The sequence below is a fragment of the Rhinolophus sinicus genome, linkage group LG07, assembly GCF_036562045.2.
Source record: "Rhinolophus sinicus isolate RSC01 linkage group LG07, ASM3656204v1, whole genome shotgun sequence".
Lineage (NCBI taxonomy): Eukaryota > Metazoa > Chordata > Mammalia > Chiroptera > Rhinolophidae > Rhinolophus > Rhinolophus sinicus.
In genome coordinates this window covers 50,432,751-50,450,244 of record NC_133757.1, presented here as the reverse complement: position 1 = coordinate 50,450,244, position 17,494 = coordinate 50,432,751, and the positions used below count along the sequence as shown (strand labels likewise).

Genomic DNA, 17,494 nt, shown 5'->3' with positions numbered 1-17,494 from the left:
ATTACTTTTACGTTGTATCCACAGCAAACGTTTCTTTCAGATTTCACAATTAGCACCTGCTAATTACATGCTTTGTTGGCAGCTCAGCACTTCTATTTATTCTTAATTTGCATGCAGCCGGAAGCTCAGTCTTCCAACTTTGAAATCACCCCCAACTGCAGAGAAGGTTTGAAAGACAACTTTAATAAAGGAACTGTCTATTCCCAGCATAGAGTGAGTTACTGGCCAGTGCTGAGCTTGAGGGGTCCAACTTGGGAAACTAGATAGCTCCTTCCGTCTGCCAAGTGATGGCTCTTGATAGTGTGGTTCGACCATTTGGTTGAAGGGATTTCCCTAGCTTAAGATAAACTCATTTTGAAACAAATAATGAAACACACAAAAACTGCAACTTTGTGTTTTTTTAAAGTTTATCTAACATTTAAAATTTTAGTGGACATGTTTCCTGATGTGAATAATTGAGAATTAAGTATTGCAAAAAAAAGAAAGTTTTTAACTTCTAAGACCTCAGTCCTATTGTCAGAAAATAAAAATTGTCTTCTCAGTAACTTTAAAGTTAATTTATGATATTTCTTGAGTATTTTTATAAGATGCACAACTCTATTGGAGTAAGACTTCATACTCATATTTTGTGTGCATTTTATTCATGGAAATTTGATTGGGAGCTAGCCCTATAATACTACCTTCACCAAGACCTATGTGGGAAAATATGTGGCCATCTCTATTTTAGTGTCAGGTTTCTCTTGATCATATGTCCTGTGTAGTACTGTGGAACGCAGTTTGAGACAGCACTGTACTCAAACTTTCTAAGGCCATGTCAAGAGGCCCTATAAAACTGAAAACAAATAGAGGAAAAATAGTGCCTTTCAGATAGAATTTTGCAATTATCAGATCTCTTTCTTTCCAGCTTAATGTTTAAGTTTCAAATGACCATTTCAATTCTAAGCATTTAAGTTTGACATGGTATGCAGTTTTGAGTATGATACCTATTTTGTTTCTGCAAAGGATTTAGAAGCCTCAGAAAAGAACAGAGAGTTCTTTTGACCTAGAAAATGCTTTTGCATATCAAATTAAAAGCAAATAGAATGATTTCAAAAGTATATTGTCACATTTCATAACTTGAAAAATTTATTAATAGACTTTTAAATGATTGATACACTCAAATAGATACTAATTGTTATAGTGATAAGTCATTATGTTTAATTAATTGCCATATATAATACAAGTTATAAAATAGTTTATATAAAATCTGTTACCACAAACTCTTTAAAAATATTCTGATTGGCATTCTATTTTTCCCCATTCAATTTCTAAATTATAAAGAAAACAGTCCATATTTTAAAGAATAGGAATTCCAAGACTGATCAAGTAGAGATGAGTCATTTATCCCAGTTTTCTGACTGGACAAGTTCCAAGACTATTTTCCAAATGCACTGGGCTAGATATTTTCAATGGTAATATGTACAGTGGGTATACAATAAGTATGTCTGCTTTCATTTGTAATTTAAACAATTAAGGAAAATTAACTCTTCCTTTACTTAGTATTTATCTTATGTTTTTGGGTCTTCAATTCATTTTCTTATCTGGTTGAGATCAACAAGCTTTTCTAATTTTGTCTACTTTAATTCCTTAGATTCATCAGTGTCCTTTCACATTAATAACTGTTTTGGATAAAATTTATCATTTCTAAATCACGTATACTGCTAAAAGGTTGTTTCAGGAAAGATTATTCAGATTGACTTTATTGTAGAAGAAGTGAAAATAGAAGGGATGGGGCATTATTGTTCTAAATATTCTGAGTGTATTCACTTTAGGTAAAGTGGAGAATTGGCAATACTGTCCTCTGCAGTCTTTGTCCTGGTTTTCAGTGAGAGTGGTCTAGATAGTTTAAACCCAGAAATGAGCCAAAGGAATCTTTGACTGCAAAATGCATGACTAAATATGTTGACATTTTCTAAATGGGCCAGAGACAAGCTTTACCAAAAATGCATTTCTTATTTATATGACCTATGTGTATGTCCATATCATGGAATAATTAGTATTTATTGCCTGTAAGACCTCAGGTCTATCTCTTGATTCTTCTCTAGTTGGTATCTGGGTTTGAAAAGATGCTCAGTAGCCTTTCTGTCTTTACTGGAGAATGCAGGCTGTTAGTACCTGAGGCAGATTTGAGTTCATGATAAACTGGACATAAATGGATTTTTTAAAGGCTGTAGATGTTAATATCTTTAGATATGTGGAACACCAATGTTAGAATAGAAAGGAAGTTCCTAGCAGACAAGAGGGGTCCTTTTAGGTTAGTTACCCACAAAGAACAGCTACAGAACTGTTCTACTTAGAGTAACTCGCCAAGTTTACTGCCCTTAAATTTCATTGTATCCATACCAACTTTTGCAGCTTGTGCTTTGCGCTGTGAATCAGAAGCAACAGGAAAAGCATTGCTGACTCTTCTATAGAGTTTATATCTTAGCGAACTAACTGGTGATGAGTATTATTTCAGTGAGGCATGAAAGTAAAGAATCTCCTATTTGCTCCTCTGCTATAATTCTACCATCATAATTTCACCCTAGAGAATTCCCTTGTGATTGTGATGGATCTGATATAATAAACAAGTTGGAAATTTCTAAGGCCATCAAAATACAAGATGGGTGATTAATGGAGTGCACTTGCTTAGGTGCTGAGGTGTCTGTGTTTACAGTAGGTCTGTGTGTTCTGTGCTCTGAGCGATGTTGTCATAGTGCTGTGTGTAAACTGTGCTGTGTCAGAAATTGGGGGATTGGATGGGGCGCTCTAATATGGTACGATGTATGTTAAATTGTAAATGATGTAGTGTGGGGTACTGTGATATTTTAAGTGATCATTGCCTTTTCTGCTGTACAATATGACCCTTCTCATCTCTCTCATTCATTTTGCATGCCTCTGCTCACTTCTGTACAGCCACAGTTGAGGCTATTGAGGCTGAAAAAGGTACGATCAGAGTCCTTGCGCTGGGCAGAGATCTGTGGTGTGGGAGGGCATCAGAGAGGTCCTGTGGGTGTGTCTTACTCCTAGCTTGCACAGCCCAAGATGAATCAGACTCACTGACTTATCAAGTGGAAGTCACATTCCTCTTTTTTTAAATCACAAAGACTGATTTCATAGTGACGAGCTGGTTTTTCCCCTTGTGTATTATAGTATAATATGCAACTAGCATTTAATGTTCCTGAATTCTTTAGAGTGCAGCATGTTATGCTATAATATCATAACATTTAAAGTTGCATATAAAGATCTATGCCATATTTTGCATGATTCTATGCTACTCAGATTATTTTTTTCCTAAGTGAAACCCCCTCTAGATAAAGGTTTGAATTTGTTTTTACTCAGTTTCCAGTAATTCACTGAGAGTGCAGGAGCTGTCACTAGGATACTTTTTTTTTTCCTGTAGTTTGGGCTAGTGTTTGCTGATAATATTGTATTCATGTATATCATATATTGGCTTGATATTACACATTGCTAAATGCTTTGCTGCCCAACCATTTATTTGGTTCACATGCACAGACTCTGAGTCCTAAGATTCCACATTTTTAAAGCAACCAGATTGTAACCAGTAGTGTGGAAATCTATGCACATTTTAATAATGTAGGATGCATCATTCCAGATGAAGTACACGAGAAACCATAACAATTGGAGGAGGAGAAGAATTGCCATTTATTTTGATTTGGGTTTCCAAAGGACATGCAGTGAATGGCCAGAGAATTAAAAACAACATCTCCTAAAATAAGAAGCTATAAGCACATTTTGCTACCAGCCAAACACAGATCTAACTCCTGGAGGCATTTCCCACCTTTTCCATTTCATATTGGTGGTGATGGGGTGATGCTACCTTGACCTCCAAGATAGTTCTGAACTGCTAAATTTTAACTTCCCTTTACCTCTTTCTCCTCCAAAGCTCTTGGTACAGATTTGTATGTTGAGGATTAACCTTGTTTAGCCTCCTCACTTGCCCCCACTCTTGATGCTGTCTTACTGTGATAGTCACTAGTAATGGTGATCTTGGGGTCTGAATTAGGCGATAACTGTGCAGTAGAAGTCAGACTAGGACCCCGAGACCATTGTCTGGAGGTTGATTTTGGGGTCAGGGGAGGGTTGTTTTTGTGTTTTGGGGTTTTTAAAAAGGCTATGCTAACACTGTCATCTATGAAGCTATCATATTTATATTTAGGTTTAAATATTTCACATTTTAAGGGGAAGTCTGGAATGTGGATAGGATTCAGTTAAAGTAAGATTTAAATGTTGCTACATAGAGCTAATTTCTTTCTTCTTAAAAATCATTAATTATGTTTTTGAAATCTCGGAAGTGTTTTTCAATTACTGACTTATCAAATTTGCATTTTGTTAAGCAATACGAGGATTCTCTCCACCACATAGAATCTGCAGTTTTGAAGAGGCAAAGGGTTTGGATAGGATCAATGAGAGAATGCCACCCCGGAAAGATGCTGTACAGCAAGATGGTTTCAATTCTCTGAACACCGCACATGCCACAGAGAACCACGGGACTGGCAACCATAGTGCCCAGTGACCCACGGCTTCCCAGGGACTCTCACATCTCGGGCCCCAAATGGACAGATCACCCGAGGAGCTGGAGGGGTCGGCCAAGCTGACTGTAAATGTCACAGTCCCTCTGGAGAAACCATTGTGCTTTTGAGACCCCAGCCCCCTTCCTGGATGGAGGCTTGAGGGCCCTGGGACATCTTGTGCTATCTGATCAGATTGGGTCATCGCTGCCAAAGTGGGGAGCAGTGAGCAAGGGGCTTGGGGCAATTTCCAGTGGAGGGCAACTGCACCTCCAGTTATGCTTGTGGTTCACACATTTAAGTTTACAAATGAGATTTCTTTTTCCCCTCAGTAGAGTTAGATTTTGTTTTTCAGCCATGACTTCAAATGTAAGCCTAAGAGCTAACATGGACTTTTTTCCCCCTATGAAATGTCTTTAAAGGATGAATTAGCATGGTCTTAAAATACATTTCTGAGGTTACTAAGCTGTATTTTGAATTATGGGCAAAATGCTGAGAAACCCAGTTGGCGTTTATACAAAATGCAGAACCTCAGGTCTGTATTCTTAAATGTGGCTAATTCTGTAATATAGTCTTGGTATTTTTCAACTATGAATGCATCACCTATTTCTAGGAAGACTCTGTTACTTGAACACAAATCCAAAAATTAATTTAGAATCTTTTTGCCCAGGTCTTTTGAGATTTACACCCCAGAGATTTAAGAAGAAAACCTCTAAAATTTCAAAATTATGAAGAATTACAGAATTACTCATTTAAGATACTTTAAAAGAAGTTTGTACATTGTCAAAGTAAATTTTAATTCAAATCATGTCTGTAAAACTTGACGTATTTTGTGTATGCATGTTTTCATTTTGCAAATATTTAATATATAGACCTATGATGTACAGGTACGACATGTATAGGTTACCTAGATGTTATGAGAAATTTTAGTTTATCGTGAGTACTCAAGTTGCTTAAATAGCCACCAGGATGATTTGCTGCTGGCTTTCTATCATTTTTATGTTTTGATGCAAAGGAAATTTTAAAATGTTCTGGAAGTGTTTTTGATTAAGCAATGCAACATAGAAGAAACAATGGTTCTGTTCAATCATTCAGTTGTTAGTGGAAGCATAAAAGTCAAGACTGCATGTTGAACACTTTCTTTTGATAGTTACAGAACTGCTTGGTTAAACTAAATGGAACCATGTGCTAATTTTTCACAATTATTGACCTGTATTGATTGCCACTGTAGTTTGGTATTTCCCTTTACTCTGGTGGCCTGCTTCCCTCATGCCCTGGAATACAACTCAGAGCTCCAGGCAGCGGAACCATCTATTGTTTTGTTTGCCAGAAAGTGCACCCTGTATGGTCTCCTGTCTAAGTTGGAAATATTATGCATGTGCAGGACTATTCGAGTATTTTATAAACATTAGCACACAATAAATTCCATGCATGGGCCGCTGCTCCTATCTCTGTGTTGGGTTTTATTTGGAAGATGTAGTCTGATTTGACCTCATGCAAATCAGAAAATCCTGGTAACGGAACTGCGATATATCCTTCAGAGATTATGTCATGGATAGTTCAATGTAATTTGGTTAATTAAATTCTGTGTTCATAAATTTATCTTTTTTTTTTTTTTTTAATTGTGGTTACTCTTGTTTTACATGAGCATAAGTTAGCGCTCGAGGACTGGGTGCCTGTTTTAGGCCTCCTAAATCTTAATATTTAAAATCACTGTTTCACTTAACTTTTAATTGAAAGAAAATGTTATTGTCTAGAATTTTGTTACAGTAGTATTGGAAATTTATTGAGTGTTTTAACAATAAGGAAAAAAGATACTAGTGATAGTGCATTTTCCTGACATCATATTCCTTTATTTTCTTGCCATGATCAAAATAAGTATAGAATTTTGCAGATTGAGGGAAATTAGGATATTTCTCAACATTTTATAATAATATAATCATATAGCAACTTTAGTTACAGTTTTCAACAATAATTATAACGATACACATTATAAAGTATTCATTTAACTTGGAATGTATATACTTAACCTAACTCCTGGTAACAAACAGAACTCAAATTATTGTTACACTTTCTACTTGTTATAATATTAACTTGCATACCAGTCCGTGAGCTGCCTTTAAAGTTATTATGCCCAGTGCATACCTTAAAGATTCTTTTTGATGTTATTGTTTTCTGAAAACTATGCATCTCTAAATTAGCAGCTTAACTAGTACATCAGATAACAGGAACTTCCTTAGCCCTGTGGTCCATCACTAGGGTTATATTGTGTTCGTAGGAACCATGGGTAAATATAAAGCATCATTAGCAAACTAAGAAGAATGTTATGTTGATGGGTGAAAATAAAAAAGGAGAAAGTAAAAGAAAGGAACAGAACTGAGAAAAAGTGGTATACATTCGTGGGAGAATATCACCCAGTGCCTCACAGACCACACTTCCTACCTGTTGAATAAGGAACCTCTTTCTTCTAGTCTTTCTTTATAACTAGTTTCACAATGAACCATACAAGTATTTTTAAGTGGTTTTTTTTTTGTAACCCATGATGAATGCAAATCGGGTCTACTAGAGCAAACAGTAGTGATGGTAAAAATATAAATTACTATTCAATATTAATTTTTTTCTATGTATTCAAAGATGACACTTCTGAGTTAGAAAAGATAATCTCTGACTTCTTGTACCTTCGGTATTTCAGCCATTATTAAAAGAACTCAAAACCTTCCAATGTTCTGGCAGTTAACATTTGAAAGTGGCCTGAGACCTTTGCTTAAAATGAATCACCCCATCTTATTCAGGATTTTTGCCCATTGCAACTGATTTTCCTTGGTCTATAGCTGTTCTACACAATCTTATGTAATGTTCTGTTGCATCCTTAACACTTTTTTTCCACCTCCCCTGCTTGTAATTTGTGCTTTCTACAGTTCCGGGTTCTTCTGGAATCCATTCTCTGCCTCTGTTCATATGTATATTTGATTTGCCACATTCCAGGACCTCGTGGCAAGTGATTCTGCAGTCCGGTGTGATGGAGGCAGGTAAGTGACATAGCTGGGGCCAAATGGAAGCAGAAAATCGGATCTTGCAGTCATATAGGACCAGTGCCCTAGGTTCTGGAGCTTGTAACTCTAAGTGAAAATGAGAGCTAGGAATGTGGAATTCCCTGGATTGGCATCCATTATAGGGAGGAATCAGATGTTTGAGTTGATTCTTATTTTCTGTTCCTAGAAATAGTATGCATCTTTGCATCTTTAGTCATTAATATTTTGGTCTTGCTTACTTTCATATTCCAGAAATAGTTATAGTAGTCCCACCTTGTCCATGGTTTCGCTTTCCATGGTTTCAGTCAACTGTGGCCCGAAAATATTAAATGGAAAATTCCAGAAATAATTCCTAAGTTTTAAATTGCATGCCATTCTGAGTAGCATGATGAAAACTCATGCTATCCGCTCCATCCCACCCAGGACATGAATCATCCGTTTGTCCGCATATCCACAGTGTATATGCTCCCACTGGTCACTTAATAGCCTTCTCAGATATCAGATCAACTGTCAAGGTATCACAGTACTTGTTCAAGTAACCCTTATTTTCCTTAATAATGCCACATGCACATAACATTTATTACAGTATGTTGCTATAATTTATTATTGTTAATCTCTTACTGTGCCTAATTTATAAATTATCATAGGGATGTATGTATAGAAAAAACATGGTATATGTAGGGTTCGGTCCTGTCTGCAATTTCAGGCATCCACTTTGGGGTCTGTCTTGGAACGTATCCCCAGTGGATAAGGGCAACTACTCTATTTCTCTTTTGAAATAAACAAGTGGAATGTCCCTGATGACATTCACTCAGAAAGTGCCTTGCTCTCCTTTCAGGGAAAGGGAATTGTACAAATTAATTCTGGATGTTTCCCCTAAAATTGATTTCCTTCTCTACCATGAAATGACCATTTCTATTCTTTCTTGGGTATTATATTTAAGTCTAGATTCGTCATTGTTGAGATGTACTTGAGCAGTTTGTTATTCTAAAAAGGACTTTGGACTTGGGGGAACTCATCCTGGGTCTACGCTGAAATCCAGAAATCCAGGGGTTCCTGTTCTGGGCTGGTGCTTACCTTTTCCAACCAAATATTGATTTCTGAAGAAATCCCACGGGTTTTTTCCTGACACTAGCCCGAGAGCAGAAATGCTGCCTTGGTGAGAGGTCCAAGAAGCAGTAGGTGTCATCTTTCCTCAGTCTGCCTGGCCTTTGGTGAGATTGGGAGTGTTGACAGAGTTCTGATCCACCTTGGCAGAGAAGGAAGGTCAGAAAGAGAGAAGTTCATGGACAAGAGACCTGGTCCCTACTTATCTCGTTACGGAGAATTAAGCGTGTCTGTCTGGTTGGCAGGGCACACCTAACCACAGCGTCCCAGCATTTCAGCAGTTTGCAAAGGAAGGTGATATGAAGGGACAGCTGCAAGTCAGCCACAACTTAGATCTGAAGAGATCAAGCATTCACTTCACTTGGAAGAAATAGAGAAGGAAGGAAGCCGAGGACTTAGCAGGGTAAGTTATTTTTCCATCAGCCAGTTTGCTTGCATAGATTATAGTTGAGGAAAGTATTTAACACTCCAGGGAGTGTTAAGCACTGATTAAGCTTCTGAATGTGGTTGTAAGAGGATGTGCCTAATGGATTTCTCCTTTTCTCTTTTTCTTTCTCAACCCCTTTGAGGGTCCCCATTGACTAGGCTTTACTCCCCTTCTCTTCCCTTCTTCTCCAAAGATGTTTTGTATTTGCTGGTGAATTAGAGAAAATTAGATGGGCCTTCCTGGTCAGGATACAGGATGACTGTGGTTTAGGTAAAACTTAAGGCTTTTGGTGGAAGGAGGGAGAAAGGTGGGAGACGTAGGTCCAGGAATAGACCAGTAACTTAGAGGATTTGGAGGTGAAGGATAGGAATTTCTCTAGGCTATCCAGTTCATGTCTCCTCTCTGCTCCGGTCCTTCCAGTTCGTGTTTTTTCTTTTATATGCTGGGAATAAATTCGAGCCCAAATCACTAGGGGTGGCTAGAAAAACGTTAAAATGATTTCCCTTTCTAGGTAGGGCAGACCCTGAACTCTGGAAAATTCTGGAAGCTTACTATAGATCATTTTTGCCAACTTCTCCCTTGTCCCCTCGGTTTTTTGCCTTCATTTCTCTGTCCCCACCCTCATCTTGACCTTGGAGGATTCTAGGGCTCCTTGTAGCAAACTTAGAACCAGGGAACCTGGGTCTGGGATAGGGGTACACAAATTCAGACATGAGCCTGATGATATATGTAGGTGCAAGTGCAAAGACCCAGCTCCTTCGTCTGACCTTCTTACCTCCCTGCCCGCAAATTAACTCATTTGTATCATGAACCCACTCTAGACGCAGGAAAGTATGACATCAGGGCTTTCACCAGCACCACTTCTCCCCCAGCTGTGTGACTTGACTTCCAGCCAGTTCAACCAACTCCCAGAGAGCCAAGAGTTAATCTTCCGTTGGAGGAAGACCTATCTTGGGCAAGGCAGATAAGTAAGGCTGTACCTTTCTGGCCTTACTGGACTTCCACTGCAGCATAAGGACTTTTGACTGAATATCAGGGAGATATTTATTATTACTCCTGGGATTTAAGACTCTAGTTGTCTCAAAGATACTGTCCCTCCTTACCTATAAACAAAAGACGAGTCCATTCTTTCCAGATTTAAAGTGTTATCTTGCCTGAGGGAGCTGGGTAGATAGAGCAGATACATGTTTCTCGAAATGCAATGATTATGGAAATATGAGGAGAATGTGTGGTGATTAAAAATGGAGGGAAGAAGAGTCAGGTCACTTGTTGGAAATGGGGTCCAAACGTGTGAAGGCAACAATTCCATCCACCCTTTTGTAAAGGGACGTGACTCTTAAATCCTAAAATATCATTAAGTCTAATTTCTTCTTTATTGGTGGGAATTTAGGAGGTATGGTATGCATATGAGCTTAGCTAACTCGGTTCTGTGCACTGTGAAACCATCCGTTGATTTGTGGGATGAGGGGAGAGATGAAAGTGGTGGAATGAAAGGATGAGGAGAAAGAAAGTACAAAGGAAATTACAAATTCGTTCCTCTGTTAACTTGAGGAGAGGGCTTTGCAAGAGCCACGTTGTAACAGAATGGATATTAGCTGGATGATTCCGGGAGGGTTTGTTTTACCACCTACATTTTAGCTGAATGATAGTTCTGGAGTTTTTTCCCTAACAAATCTGATCCAAAAGGATTATATGTCAGAATATTTTTGTCACAAAATATGATCTCTAATTTGGACTTTAATAGTTACCTCATTCACACTAAAACCAACCACTATCAATATATTTAATCCTTATTTCCCTGTCCCCAGAGGTAGTTAATCTGGGGATTAATAACGTATTAGCTTCTCCATTTTTATGGATACCTTTTTTTTTTTTAAATTGAGGTGAAATTCACATTAACAAAATCCTTTTAAAGTGAGCAATTAAATGTCATTTAGTACATTCTCATTGTTGTGCAACCACCGCTTCTGTCTAGTTCCAAAACATTTTCATCACCCCAAAAGAAAACTCCATAACCATTAGGCAGTTACTCCCCATTCCCTCTTCCACCCAGCCCTGGCAACCATGAATCTGCTTTCTATCTCTAGATTTACTTATTATTGGTATCTCATACAAATGGAATCATATAATGTGACCGTTTGTGTCTGGCTTATTTTACTTAGCATAATTTTTGAAGTTCGTCCATGTTGTAGCCTATATCAGTACTTCACTCCTTTTTACTGCTGAATAATACATTACATACATACCAAAATTTATTTATTCATCTGTTGGTAGACTTTTGGGTTATTTCTTCTTTTTGGCTATTGTGATTAGTGGTGCTATGAACATTTGTATATAAGCATTTGTTCAAGTACCTGTTTCCAATTATTGTGGGTATATACCTTGGAGTGAAATTGCTGAGTCATATGGTAATTCTCTGTTTAACTTTTGGCAGAGTGGTCATACTGGTTTCCATTGTGGCTGTACCATTTTACATTTCTACCATCAGTGCACAAAGGTTGCAATTTTTCCACATCTTTATCAACACTTGTTATTTTTATTTTATTTATTTTTAATAATAGTCATCCTAATGGGTGTAAAGTGATACCATGAGGTTTTGATTTGCATTTTCCTAATAATTAGTGATGTTGAACATCTTTTCATGTGCTTTTTGGAAATTTGTATATTTTCTTTGGAGAAATGTCTGTTCAAGTCTTTTACCCATTTTTTAATTGACTTGTTTGGTGGTGTTGAGTTTTAGGAGTTATTCATGTGTTCAGGATATTAATCTCTTATATATGATTTGCAAATACTTTCTTCCATTCTGTGGGTTTTGATTTTACTCTGTCCTTTGATGCACAAAAGTTTTTAATTTTGATGGTCCAACTTATCAATTTTTCCTTTGTTGCCTGTACTTTTGGTGTCATATCCAAGAATTTGCCTAATCCAGTGTCATGAAGCTCTCTCCCTATGTGCTTTTCTAAGACTTTGTAGTTTTAGCTCTTATGGTTAGGTTTAGACTCAATAATCAGGCTCAAGCCATTTTGTTTCATTAATTCTCAGAATGTTACCATCGACATTTGTGTTCAGTCTCTTTTCTGTCTAGAATTACTTTTTTCCTATCTCCTTGTATTCAAAACATTACCATCTTTTATGGTCTAGTCCAGCTGCTCCCTGCTTCATAAAGTCTTTCTATAGCTCATCAACTAAAGAGACTTTCTTCGTCTGTCTCCCATTAGTGCTTTAGTTTCACTTTTCTTATAGGATTGATATGCTGTTTTACACTATAGTTTACATTTAATCTCTAAGACATTTAGATGTGAAGTATATTTTTCATGACTTTTTCCATTATAGTGTTTTGTGAATGATTTTATGTTTATAACTAAGTATTTATTGATTGAATGGATGTTTTTACTTTGCCCAATGCAGTCCCTTTTGTTTACTTACCCCTTGTGGAAGGAATGAGAGAAGATAAACCAGGAAAAGAGGATATCACAGAGTTCCTGCTAGGTAGTGGGTGGGTGTAGACTTAGTTCTACTTCAAAACTCACCTCTTTAGGAAATTTTTCTCATAATTTGCCTAACTTACATTGACTGTATAACTCTTAGCATTGTGGTGCCCATTTTGTATTGCATTTAAATTCTACTTCTTGGTGTATTATGTATAAATGTGATGATAGGTCTTTTAAAATGAATGTAACTTTGCCAGCTAGATTAGATTGACTAATTCTCCAATTAGTAGTTTGGGGCAGCCAAAACTTCTGTTGTGTTTTTCTCTTTTAAATTGATTTTTGAAATACACTAATAATAATATGAACATGCTCTTTGTATAAAAAAGTCAAACATTACAATTATCTAAAGTCCCCTTTGATCAACTCAGTTTCCCTGTGTTAATCGGTTTTATGAGCCCTGCCAGACCTTTTTCTATGTATTACTTACATACATATTTTTATTATATATCGAACTTCGTATGTAATTATCTCCCCTCTGTTTTTCACAACGGTCTGTAGTGATCAATAATCAGTAGATACGAAATAAATCTTACTGATACCTGGGTCTAAAAGACTGGAATGAGAAGTGAAAGGTCAAACATGTGAAAACATGTCATACGTATCCAGCTTGCAAAATTCCACTCCATATCTTGTCTACATATGTAGTCCCCAGGTATCAGTGGACAGGCCATGGCTCCACGGCCCCGACGACGAAGGCACAAGAAGTCCCGCTCATCGGTGGCTCCCATGGTTGAGACCCCTGTGCCTCTGACTCTCTCAAAACCTGGCCCTAGCATTGATGCACTTGGCTTCCACTCCTTGGAGAATAATGTTCCTGGCCTACCCCAGCTGATTCTTCAAAAACTGAACATGAAAAGCTATGAAGAATACAAGTGAGTGACTAACTGTGGAAGAGCAATACATTGTTTCTGATAGAAGTGATTTCAAAAGGTGGAGAGGGAGTCTAACTTGGGGATTATGGAGTATTTGCAATGAGGGATTTTCTCATCCTCAATTTTGCCAGTTTTATTACCATAGAAATTTAAGAAATATAATTTACTTAAGTGAGAAATGATGGGAGTAGGAGAAAATATATAGAAGGAAAGGTTGGGGTCATGGCAGATTTTGGAGATATTCTTTTTCCTATTGCCACTCCTCCTCCATGCTGTCTCTGCAGGTTGGTGATAGATGGGGGTACTCCTGTATCAGACTTTGGATTTCGATGCCCTCAAGAAATGTTCCAGAAGATGGAGGACACATTCCGATTCTGTGCTCACTGTAAAGCACTCCCTAGTGGCCTTTCAGACTCCAAGGTCCTCAGGCACTGCAAGAGGTGACTAGTCAGGGGCTAATAGGGGAGACATCCAAGAAATGATCCGGTTCTAAGACCTCGTTGTGGGAAGAAAGGTCTGAGAGCTTTCAGAATAACTTATGGCCCACTCCTCATCCAGGCCACAGAGAGATTAGAAAAGGGTTGGACTCCTGCTTATTTTTGGTGTTATGGGGTGGTTAGGCAGAGACCACAGTACAATTCTCTCTACCTTCCACCTCTTGAGTCCTCAAAGGGTAAGAACACAATCTGTTCTGGGAAGGTTGGGGTTGAGCCATAACCTTGATCAGAGGGCAGCCACAAACACCTGGTGTTATTTTTTTCTGTAAGGGGTGGAAGAAGTGAGTTGTTGCTGATAGAGACTGAGGTGTCACTCAGACCCAAAAGAAAAATTACATTCCCTGTCTCTCCTGTCTCTTCTGCCTCTCCTGCTAAAAGAAATCCCCAGATTTGGTGCATTTGCCATCATTTCTCTCTCTACCTTCTTTACCCAGTAATCTTTCTTCCTAGGTGCAGGACTATCAATTCCCTTTCCCAGAATTCCCCATTCACCTTTGAGGTATAGGAACATCTCTTTCTGGGCTCATTCTCTCAGGTGCAGAAATGTCTATTACTGTGGTCCAGAGTGTCAGAGGTCAGACTGGCCAGCACACAGGAGAGTTTGTCAAGAGCTGCGTCTCGTAGCTGTGGACCGTCTCATGGAGTGGCTTCTGGTCACAGGTGGAGTGGTGGTGTTGGGAAACTCTGCCATAATGGTCAAAGGTGGTCATACTTGGAGAAAGATATGAAAGCATGTTGTTATGAGCAAAGAATGAGGAGCTGAGGGTTGTGGGCTATTCCTGGTCACAGGTTGGGCGAGTGAACAGAGAGGGAATATTGAAGCCAGGGAAGGATTTGGTCACTTCTTGTTCCTTGTTCCCTGCAGGTGATTTTGTCCTACCCTCGGGACATTGGTCATGGCCGACGAACGTTGTGCAGGGCTGGGACACCTGGTTTTCTATGCGGCATTTACAGCTAGATGCTGCACTGGATGCTGTGCTGGATAGTCGTGCCATGACCACCCTGTGGGCCAGTGTAGGACGCCCAAGGCCAGACCCAGATGTCCTGAAGGACTCTTTGAAGCGACTGCTGACAGATGCCCTGTCACGGCCCTTGACGCTGGGCCTGGGGCTTCGGGCTTTGGGGATAAATGTTAAGAAGACTGGCGGAAGCACCATTCATGTAGTTGGTGCTTCCCATGCGGAGACATTCCTCACTCGCTCAGGGGACTATGATGAGCTTGGTTACATGTTTCCTGGACACCTTGGCCTCCGTATAATCATGGTGGGTGTAGATGTAGCTGCCGGCTTTTCACAGAACACCTCAGCTTCACCCCTGGAACCTGGCACAGTTCAGCTTAGTGGCCATAGGGGCCTCTATCATAACTTCTGGGAGGAGCAGGTGGAGACTGGGCAGACAGCCCATCCAGATTTGGTGGTGGCATTCCATCCAGGTAAGATTCATTGGTTCAGGAGACTACTGGGTGGGTCCTCTGGGAGTTTTCCATCCTGACTCTTGTATCTTTTATCTTTGGAATCCCATTCATTTGGCCAGGTAAACACAATGTGATGAGGACCTTGTTGATCATTAGCCATATGTGTTACACCTGGGTTCAGAATTTTCCACTGAAGAACATGGGGTGGGTGATAGTGGTAAAGGAACATTAGCAGTGAGCAAGGTGAGGGTCAGGGTAGACACAAGCAGAGAATTATCTTGCTTAGGGTCTACCTCAGCCTTTCCCCTCTCTATTCCCATCTCAATTATTTTTTTACCTTCTCAATTTTTGTTCCTTAGGTTTCCATGCTTCTCCGGACTTGATGGAGGCTTGGGTGCCCACCCTTCTGCTACTGCGTGACTATGAGATCCCTACTTTGATTACTGTTTACAGGTTTCGATCTTTTCGTATTTGTGATATCTCCCCGACTTACTCACACCTCTCTTTATATAGATGAGCTATTGCTCTCCCCCTTCCTCATCTTCTGCCTTCTGGTGAGGAATTTCTTCCTTCCCACAATTGGCTTTTATCTCCCCTTGGAGCAAAGGCTTATTATGTTAGTTAATCTAGTGATTCGTGAGACATTTGGGAGGGAGGGATAGTCCTTGCCTCGTGTAGTCTTAGGTAATTTTTGGGCTTGATGAGTCCAGAAATGTCAAGTTCTGAGCTATTTCCCATCTTCCTCATAATCAGCAGAACTATTTTTCTTATCTGTCTCCCATAGCCAACAGGAGCTGGCAGCTTCTTTGCAGATTCTGGCAGACCTGGATACACACATCACTGCCTATGGAGCTAACCCTTTCACGTCGCTCAAACCTGAACAGGTCTATTCCAACCCCAACAAGCAGCCAGTATATAGCAGTGCCTACTATATCATGTTTCTTGGAAGCTGCTGCCAGCTGGGTCAGGGGCAATTAGAAGAGAAAGTAGATGGTGGGCTTTAAATAGCTGGGCGGGATTCTGACTGGATGCCTAGAAAAGAGGGAGGTTGTGATGAAAGTACCCTGCTGATGCCAGTTTGTCGCCAACTTTGAAACCCACATTCACTTGTCCAGGTAAAGGTTCCAAGCTGAATGGCAGCACAATATGTGATGTGACTCATTTCCAAGAGCTTAGCTGCTAATAGCTTCTAGAGACAGGATTCTCTACCTAATGTGTGGCGAGAGGCTTTGCTGTCAGGCTTTCCAGAGCCTGTAGTTCCTAACAGTTTCCTTTGTGAGAAAGTTACACCTTTTGACTCGAACCAGATCACACCGAGGAGAAGAACCAGAGGAGAAGAACCAGATCGCACCGAGGAGAAGAACGACACCTTATTCCGAAAAACACTTCTTTCTTATCCAGCAGTTTGGGTTAAAAAGTGGAGAGGCGAGAATGACCCGACATGGTGCAAGAATGGGCAAGTCAGAGAAGTGGTTGGGAACCTGGGGAAGGGTGGGCATACTGTTCTGTTTCCTGGCTTTTTCGAGGCAAATGTTTCATTTTCCTATTTGCTGTTGGGGGCTTCTAACCTAGAGCAGCTTTTTGCCCTGGTGTTGTATTTTAGATATTCCAAGTTATGTCAGACTTTATTTGAATATACTGGAATTCTTTGTGAATCACTTAGTCTTTACCACAATAAACTCAGTTTGGGGCTTACATCACTTGTTTTATCTTATTTCCTGTTCACTGGCAAGTATTACTTGTCTACACATAACACCCCACAGTTGGAGGTTTCTCTCTTGTCAAAGGAGTGATTAAGTTCAGCTCTCGGTGTAGGCCTGCCATTCTCAGCCACTCCCTGACTAGTGTCTGCCTTCTCTCCTCACACTCTCAGGATTAGGACTTCCCTAGGTATTCATGCCTACAATCTTGCCATGACCTCTATGCCCCACCCCAACCCTGACACATACCTAGACATTCTTATTGCCCACTCTGATATGGGGGATATTAGAATTCATTGATTCATTCAAAATATTTTGTTAGTACCTACCATGGGAAAGGTACTGTATTAGGGTTTTGGGGAGATACAAAGTTGAATGAGAGATAGTCCTTATTTTTAACCCAG

At 39.4% G+C, this 17,494-nt stretch overlaps 2 protein-coding genes across 8 annotated transcripts in view; both read left to right on the top strand.

Annotated features, from left to right (window-relative positions):
* Positions 1 to 5,998, top strand: part of PPP3CB (protein phosphatase 3 catalytic subunit beta) — a 44,226-nt gene extending 38,228 nt beyond the window's left edge. For 4 of the 7 annotated variants that reach the window (XM_019745897.2, XM_019745893.2, XM_074339590.1 and 1 more), the window contains 2 exons: positions 2,935 to 2,964; positions 4,377 to 5,998. In XM_019745897.2, the coding sequence (XP_019601456.2) occupies positions 2,935 to 2,964; positions 4,377 to 4,555 (209 nt within the window). In that variant the 3' untranslated portion in view covers positions 4,556 to 5,998. The remainder of the gene's footprint in view (positions 1 to 2,934; positions 2,965 to 4,376) is intronic. The other 3 variants (XM_019745898.2, XM_019745894.2, XM_074339591.1) reach the window with 1 other exon arrangement.
* A 155-nt stretch (positions 5,999 to 6,153) lies between these two features.
* Positions 6,154 to 17,085, top strand: MSS51 (MSS51 mitochondrial translational activator). Its single transcript, XM_019745892.2, has 7 exons — positions 6,154 to 9,092; positions 13,253 to 13,479; positions 13,764 to 13,919; positions 14,512 to 14,636; positions 14,842 to 15,408; positions 15,750 to 15,843; positions 16,175 to 17,085. The coding sequence occupies exons 2-7, from the start codon at positions 13,277 to 13,279 to the stop codon at positions 16,392 to 16,394; spliced, it is 1,365 nt and encodes a 454-aa protein (XP_019601451.2). The 5' UTR covers positions 6,154 to 9,092; positions 13,253 to 13,276; the 3' UTR covers positions 16,395 to 17,085.
* Positions 17,086 to 17,494: the final 409 nt, after the last annotated feature.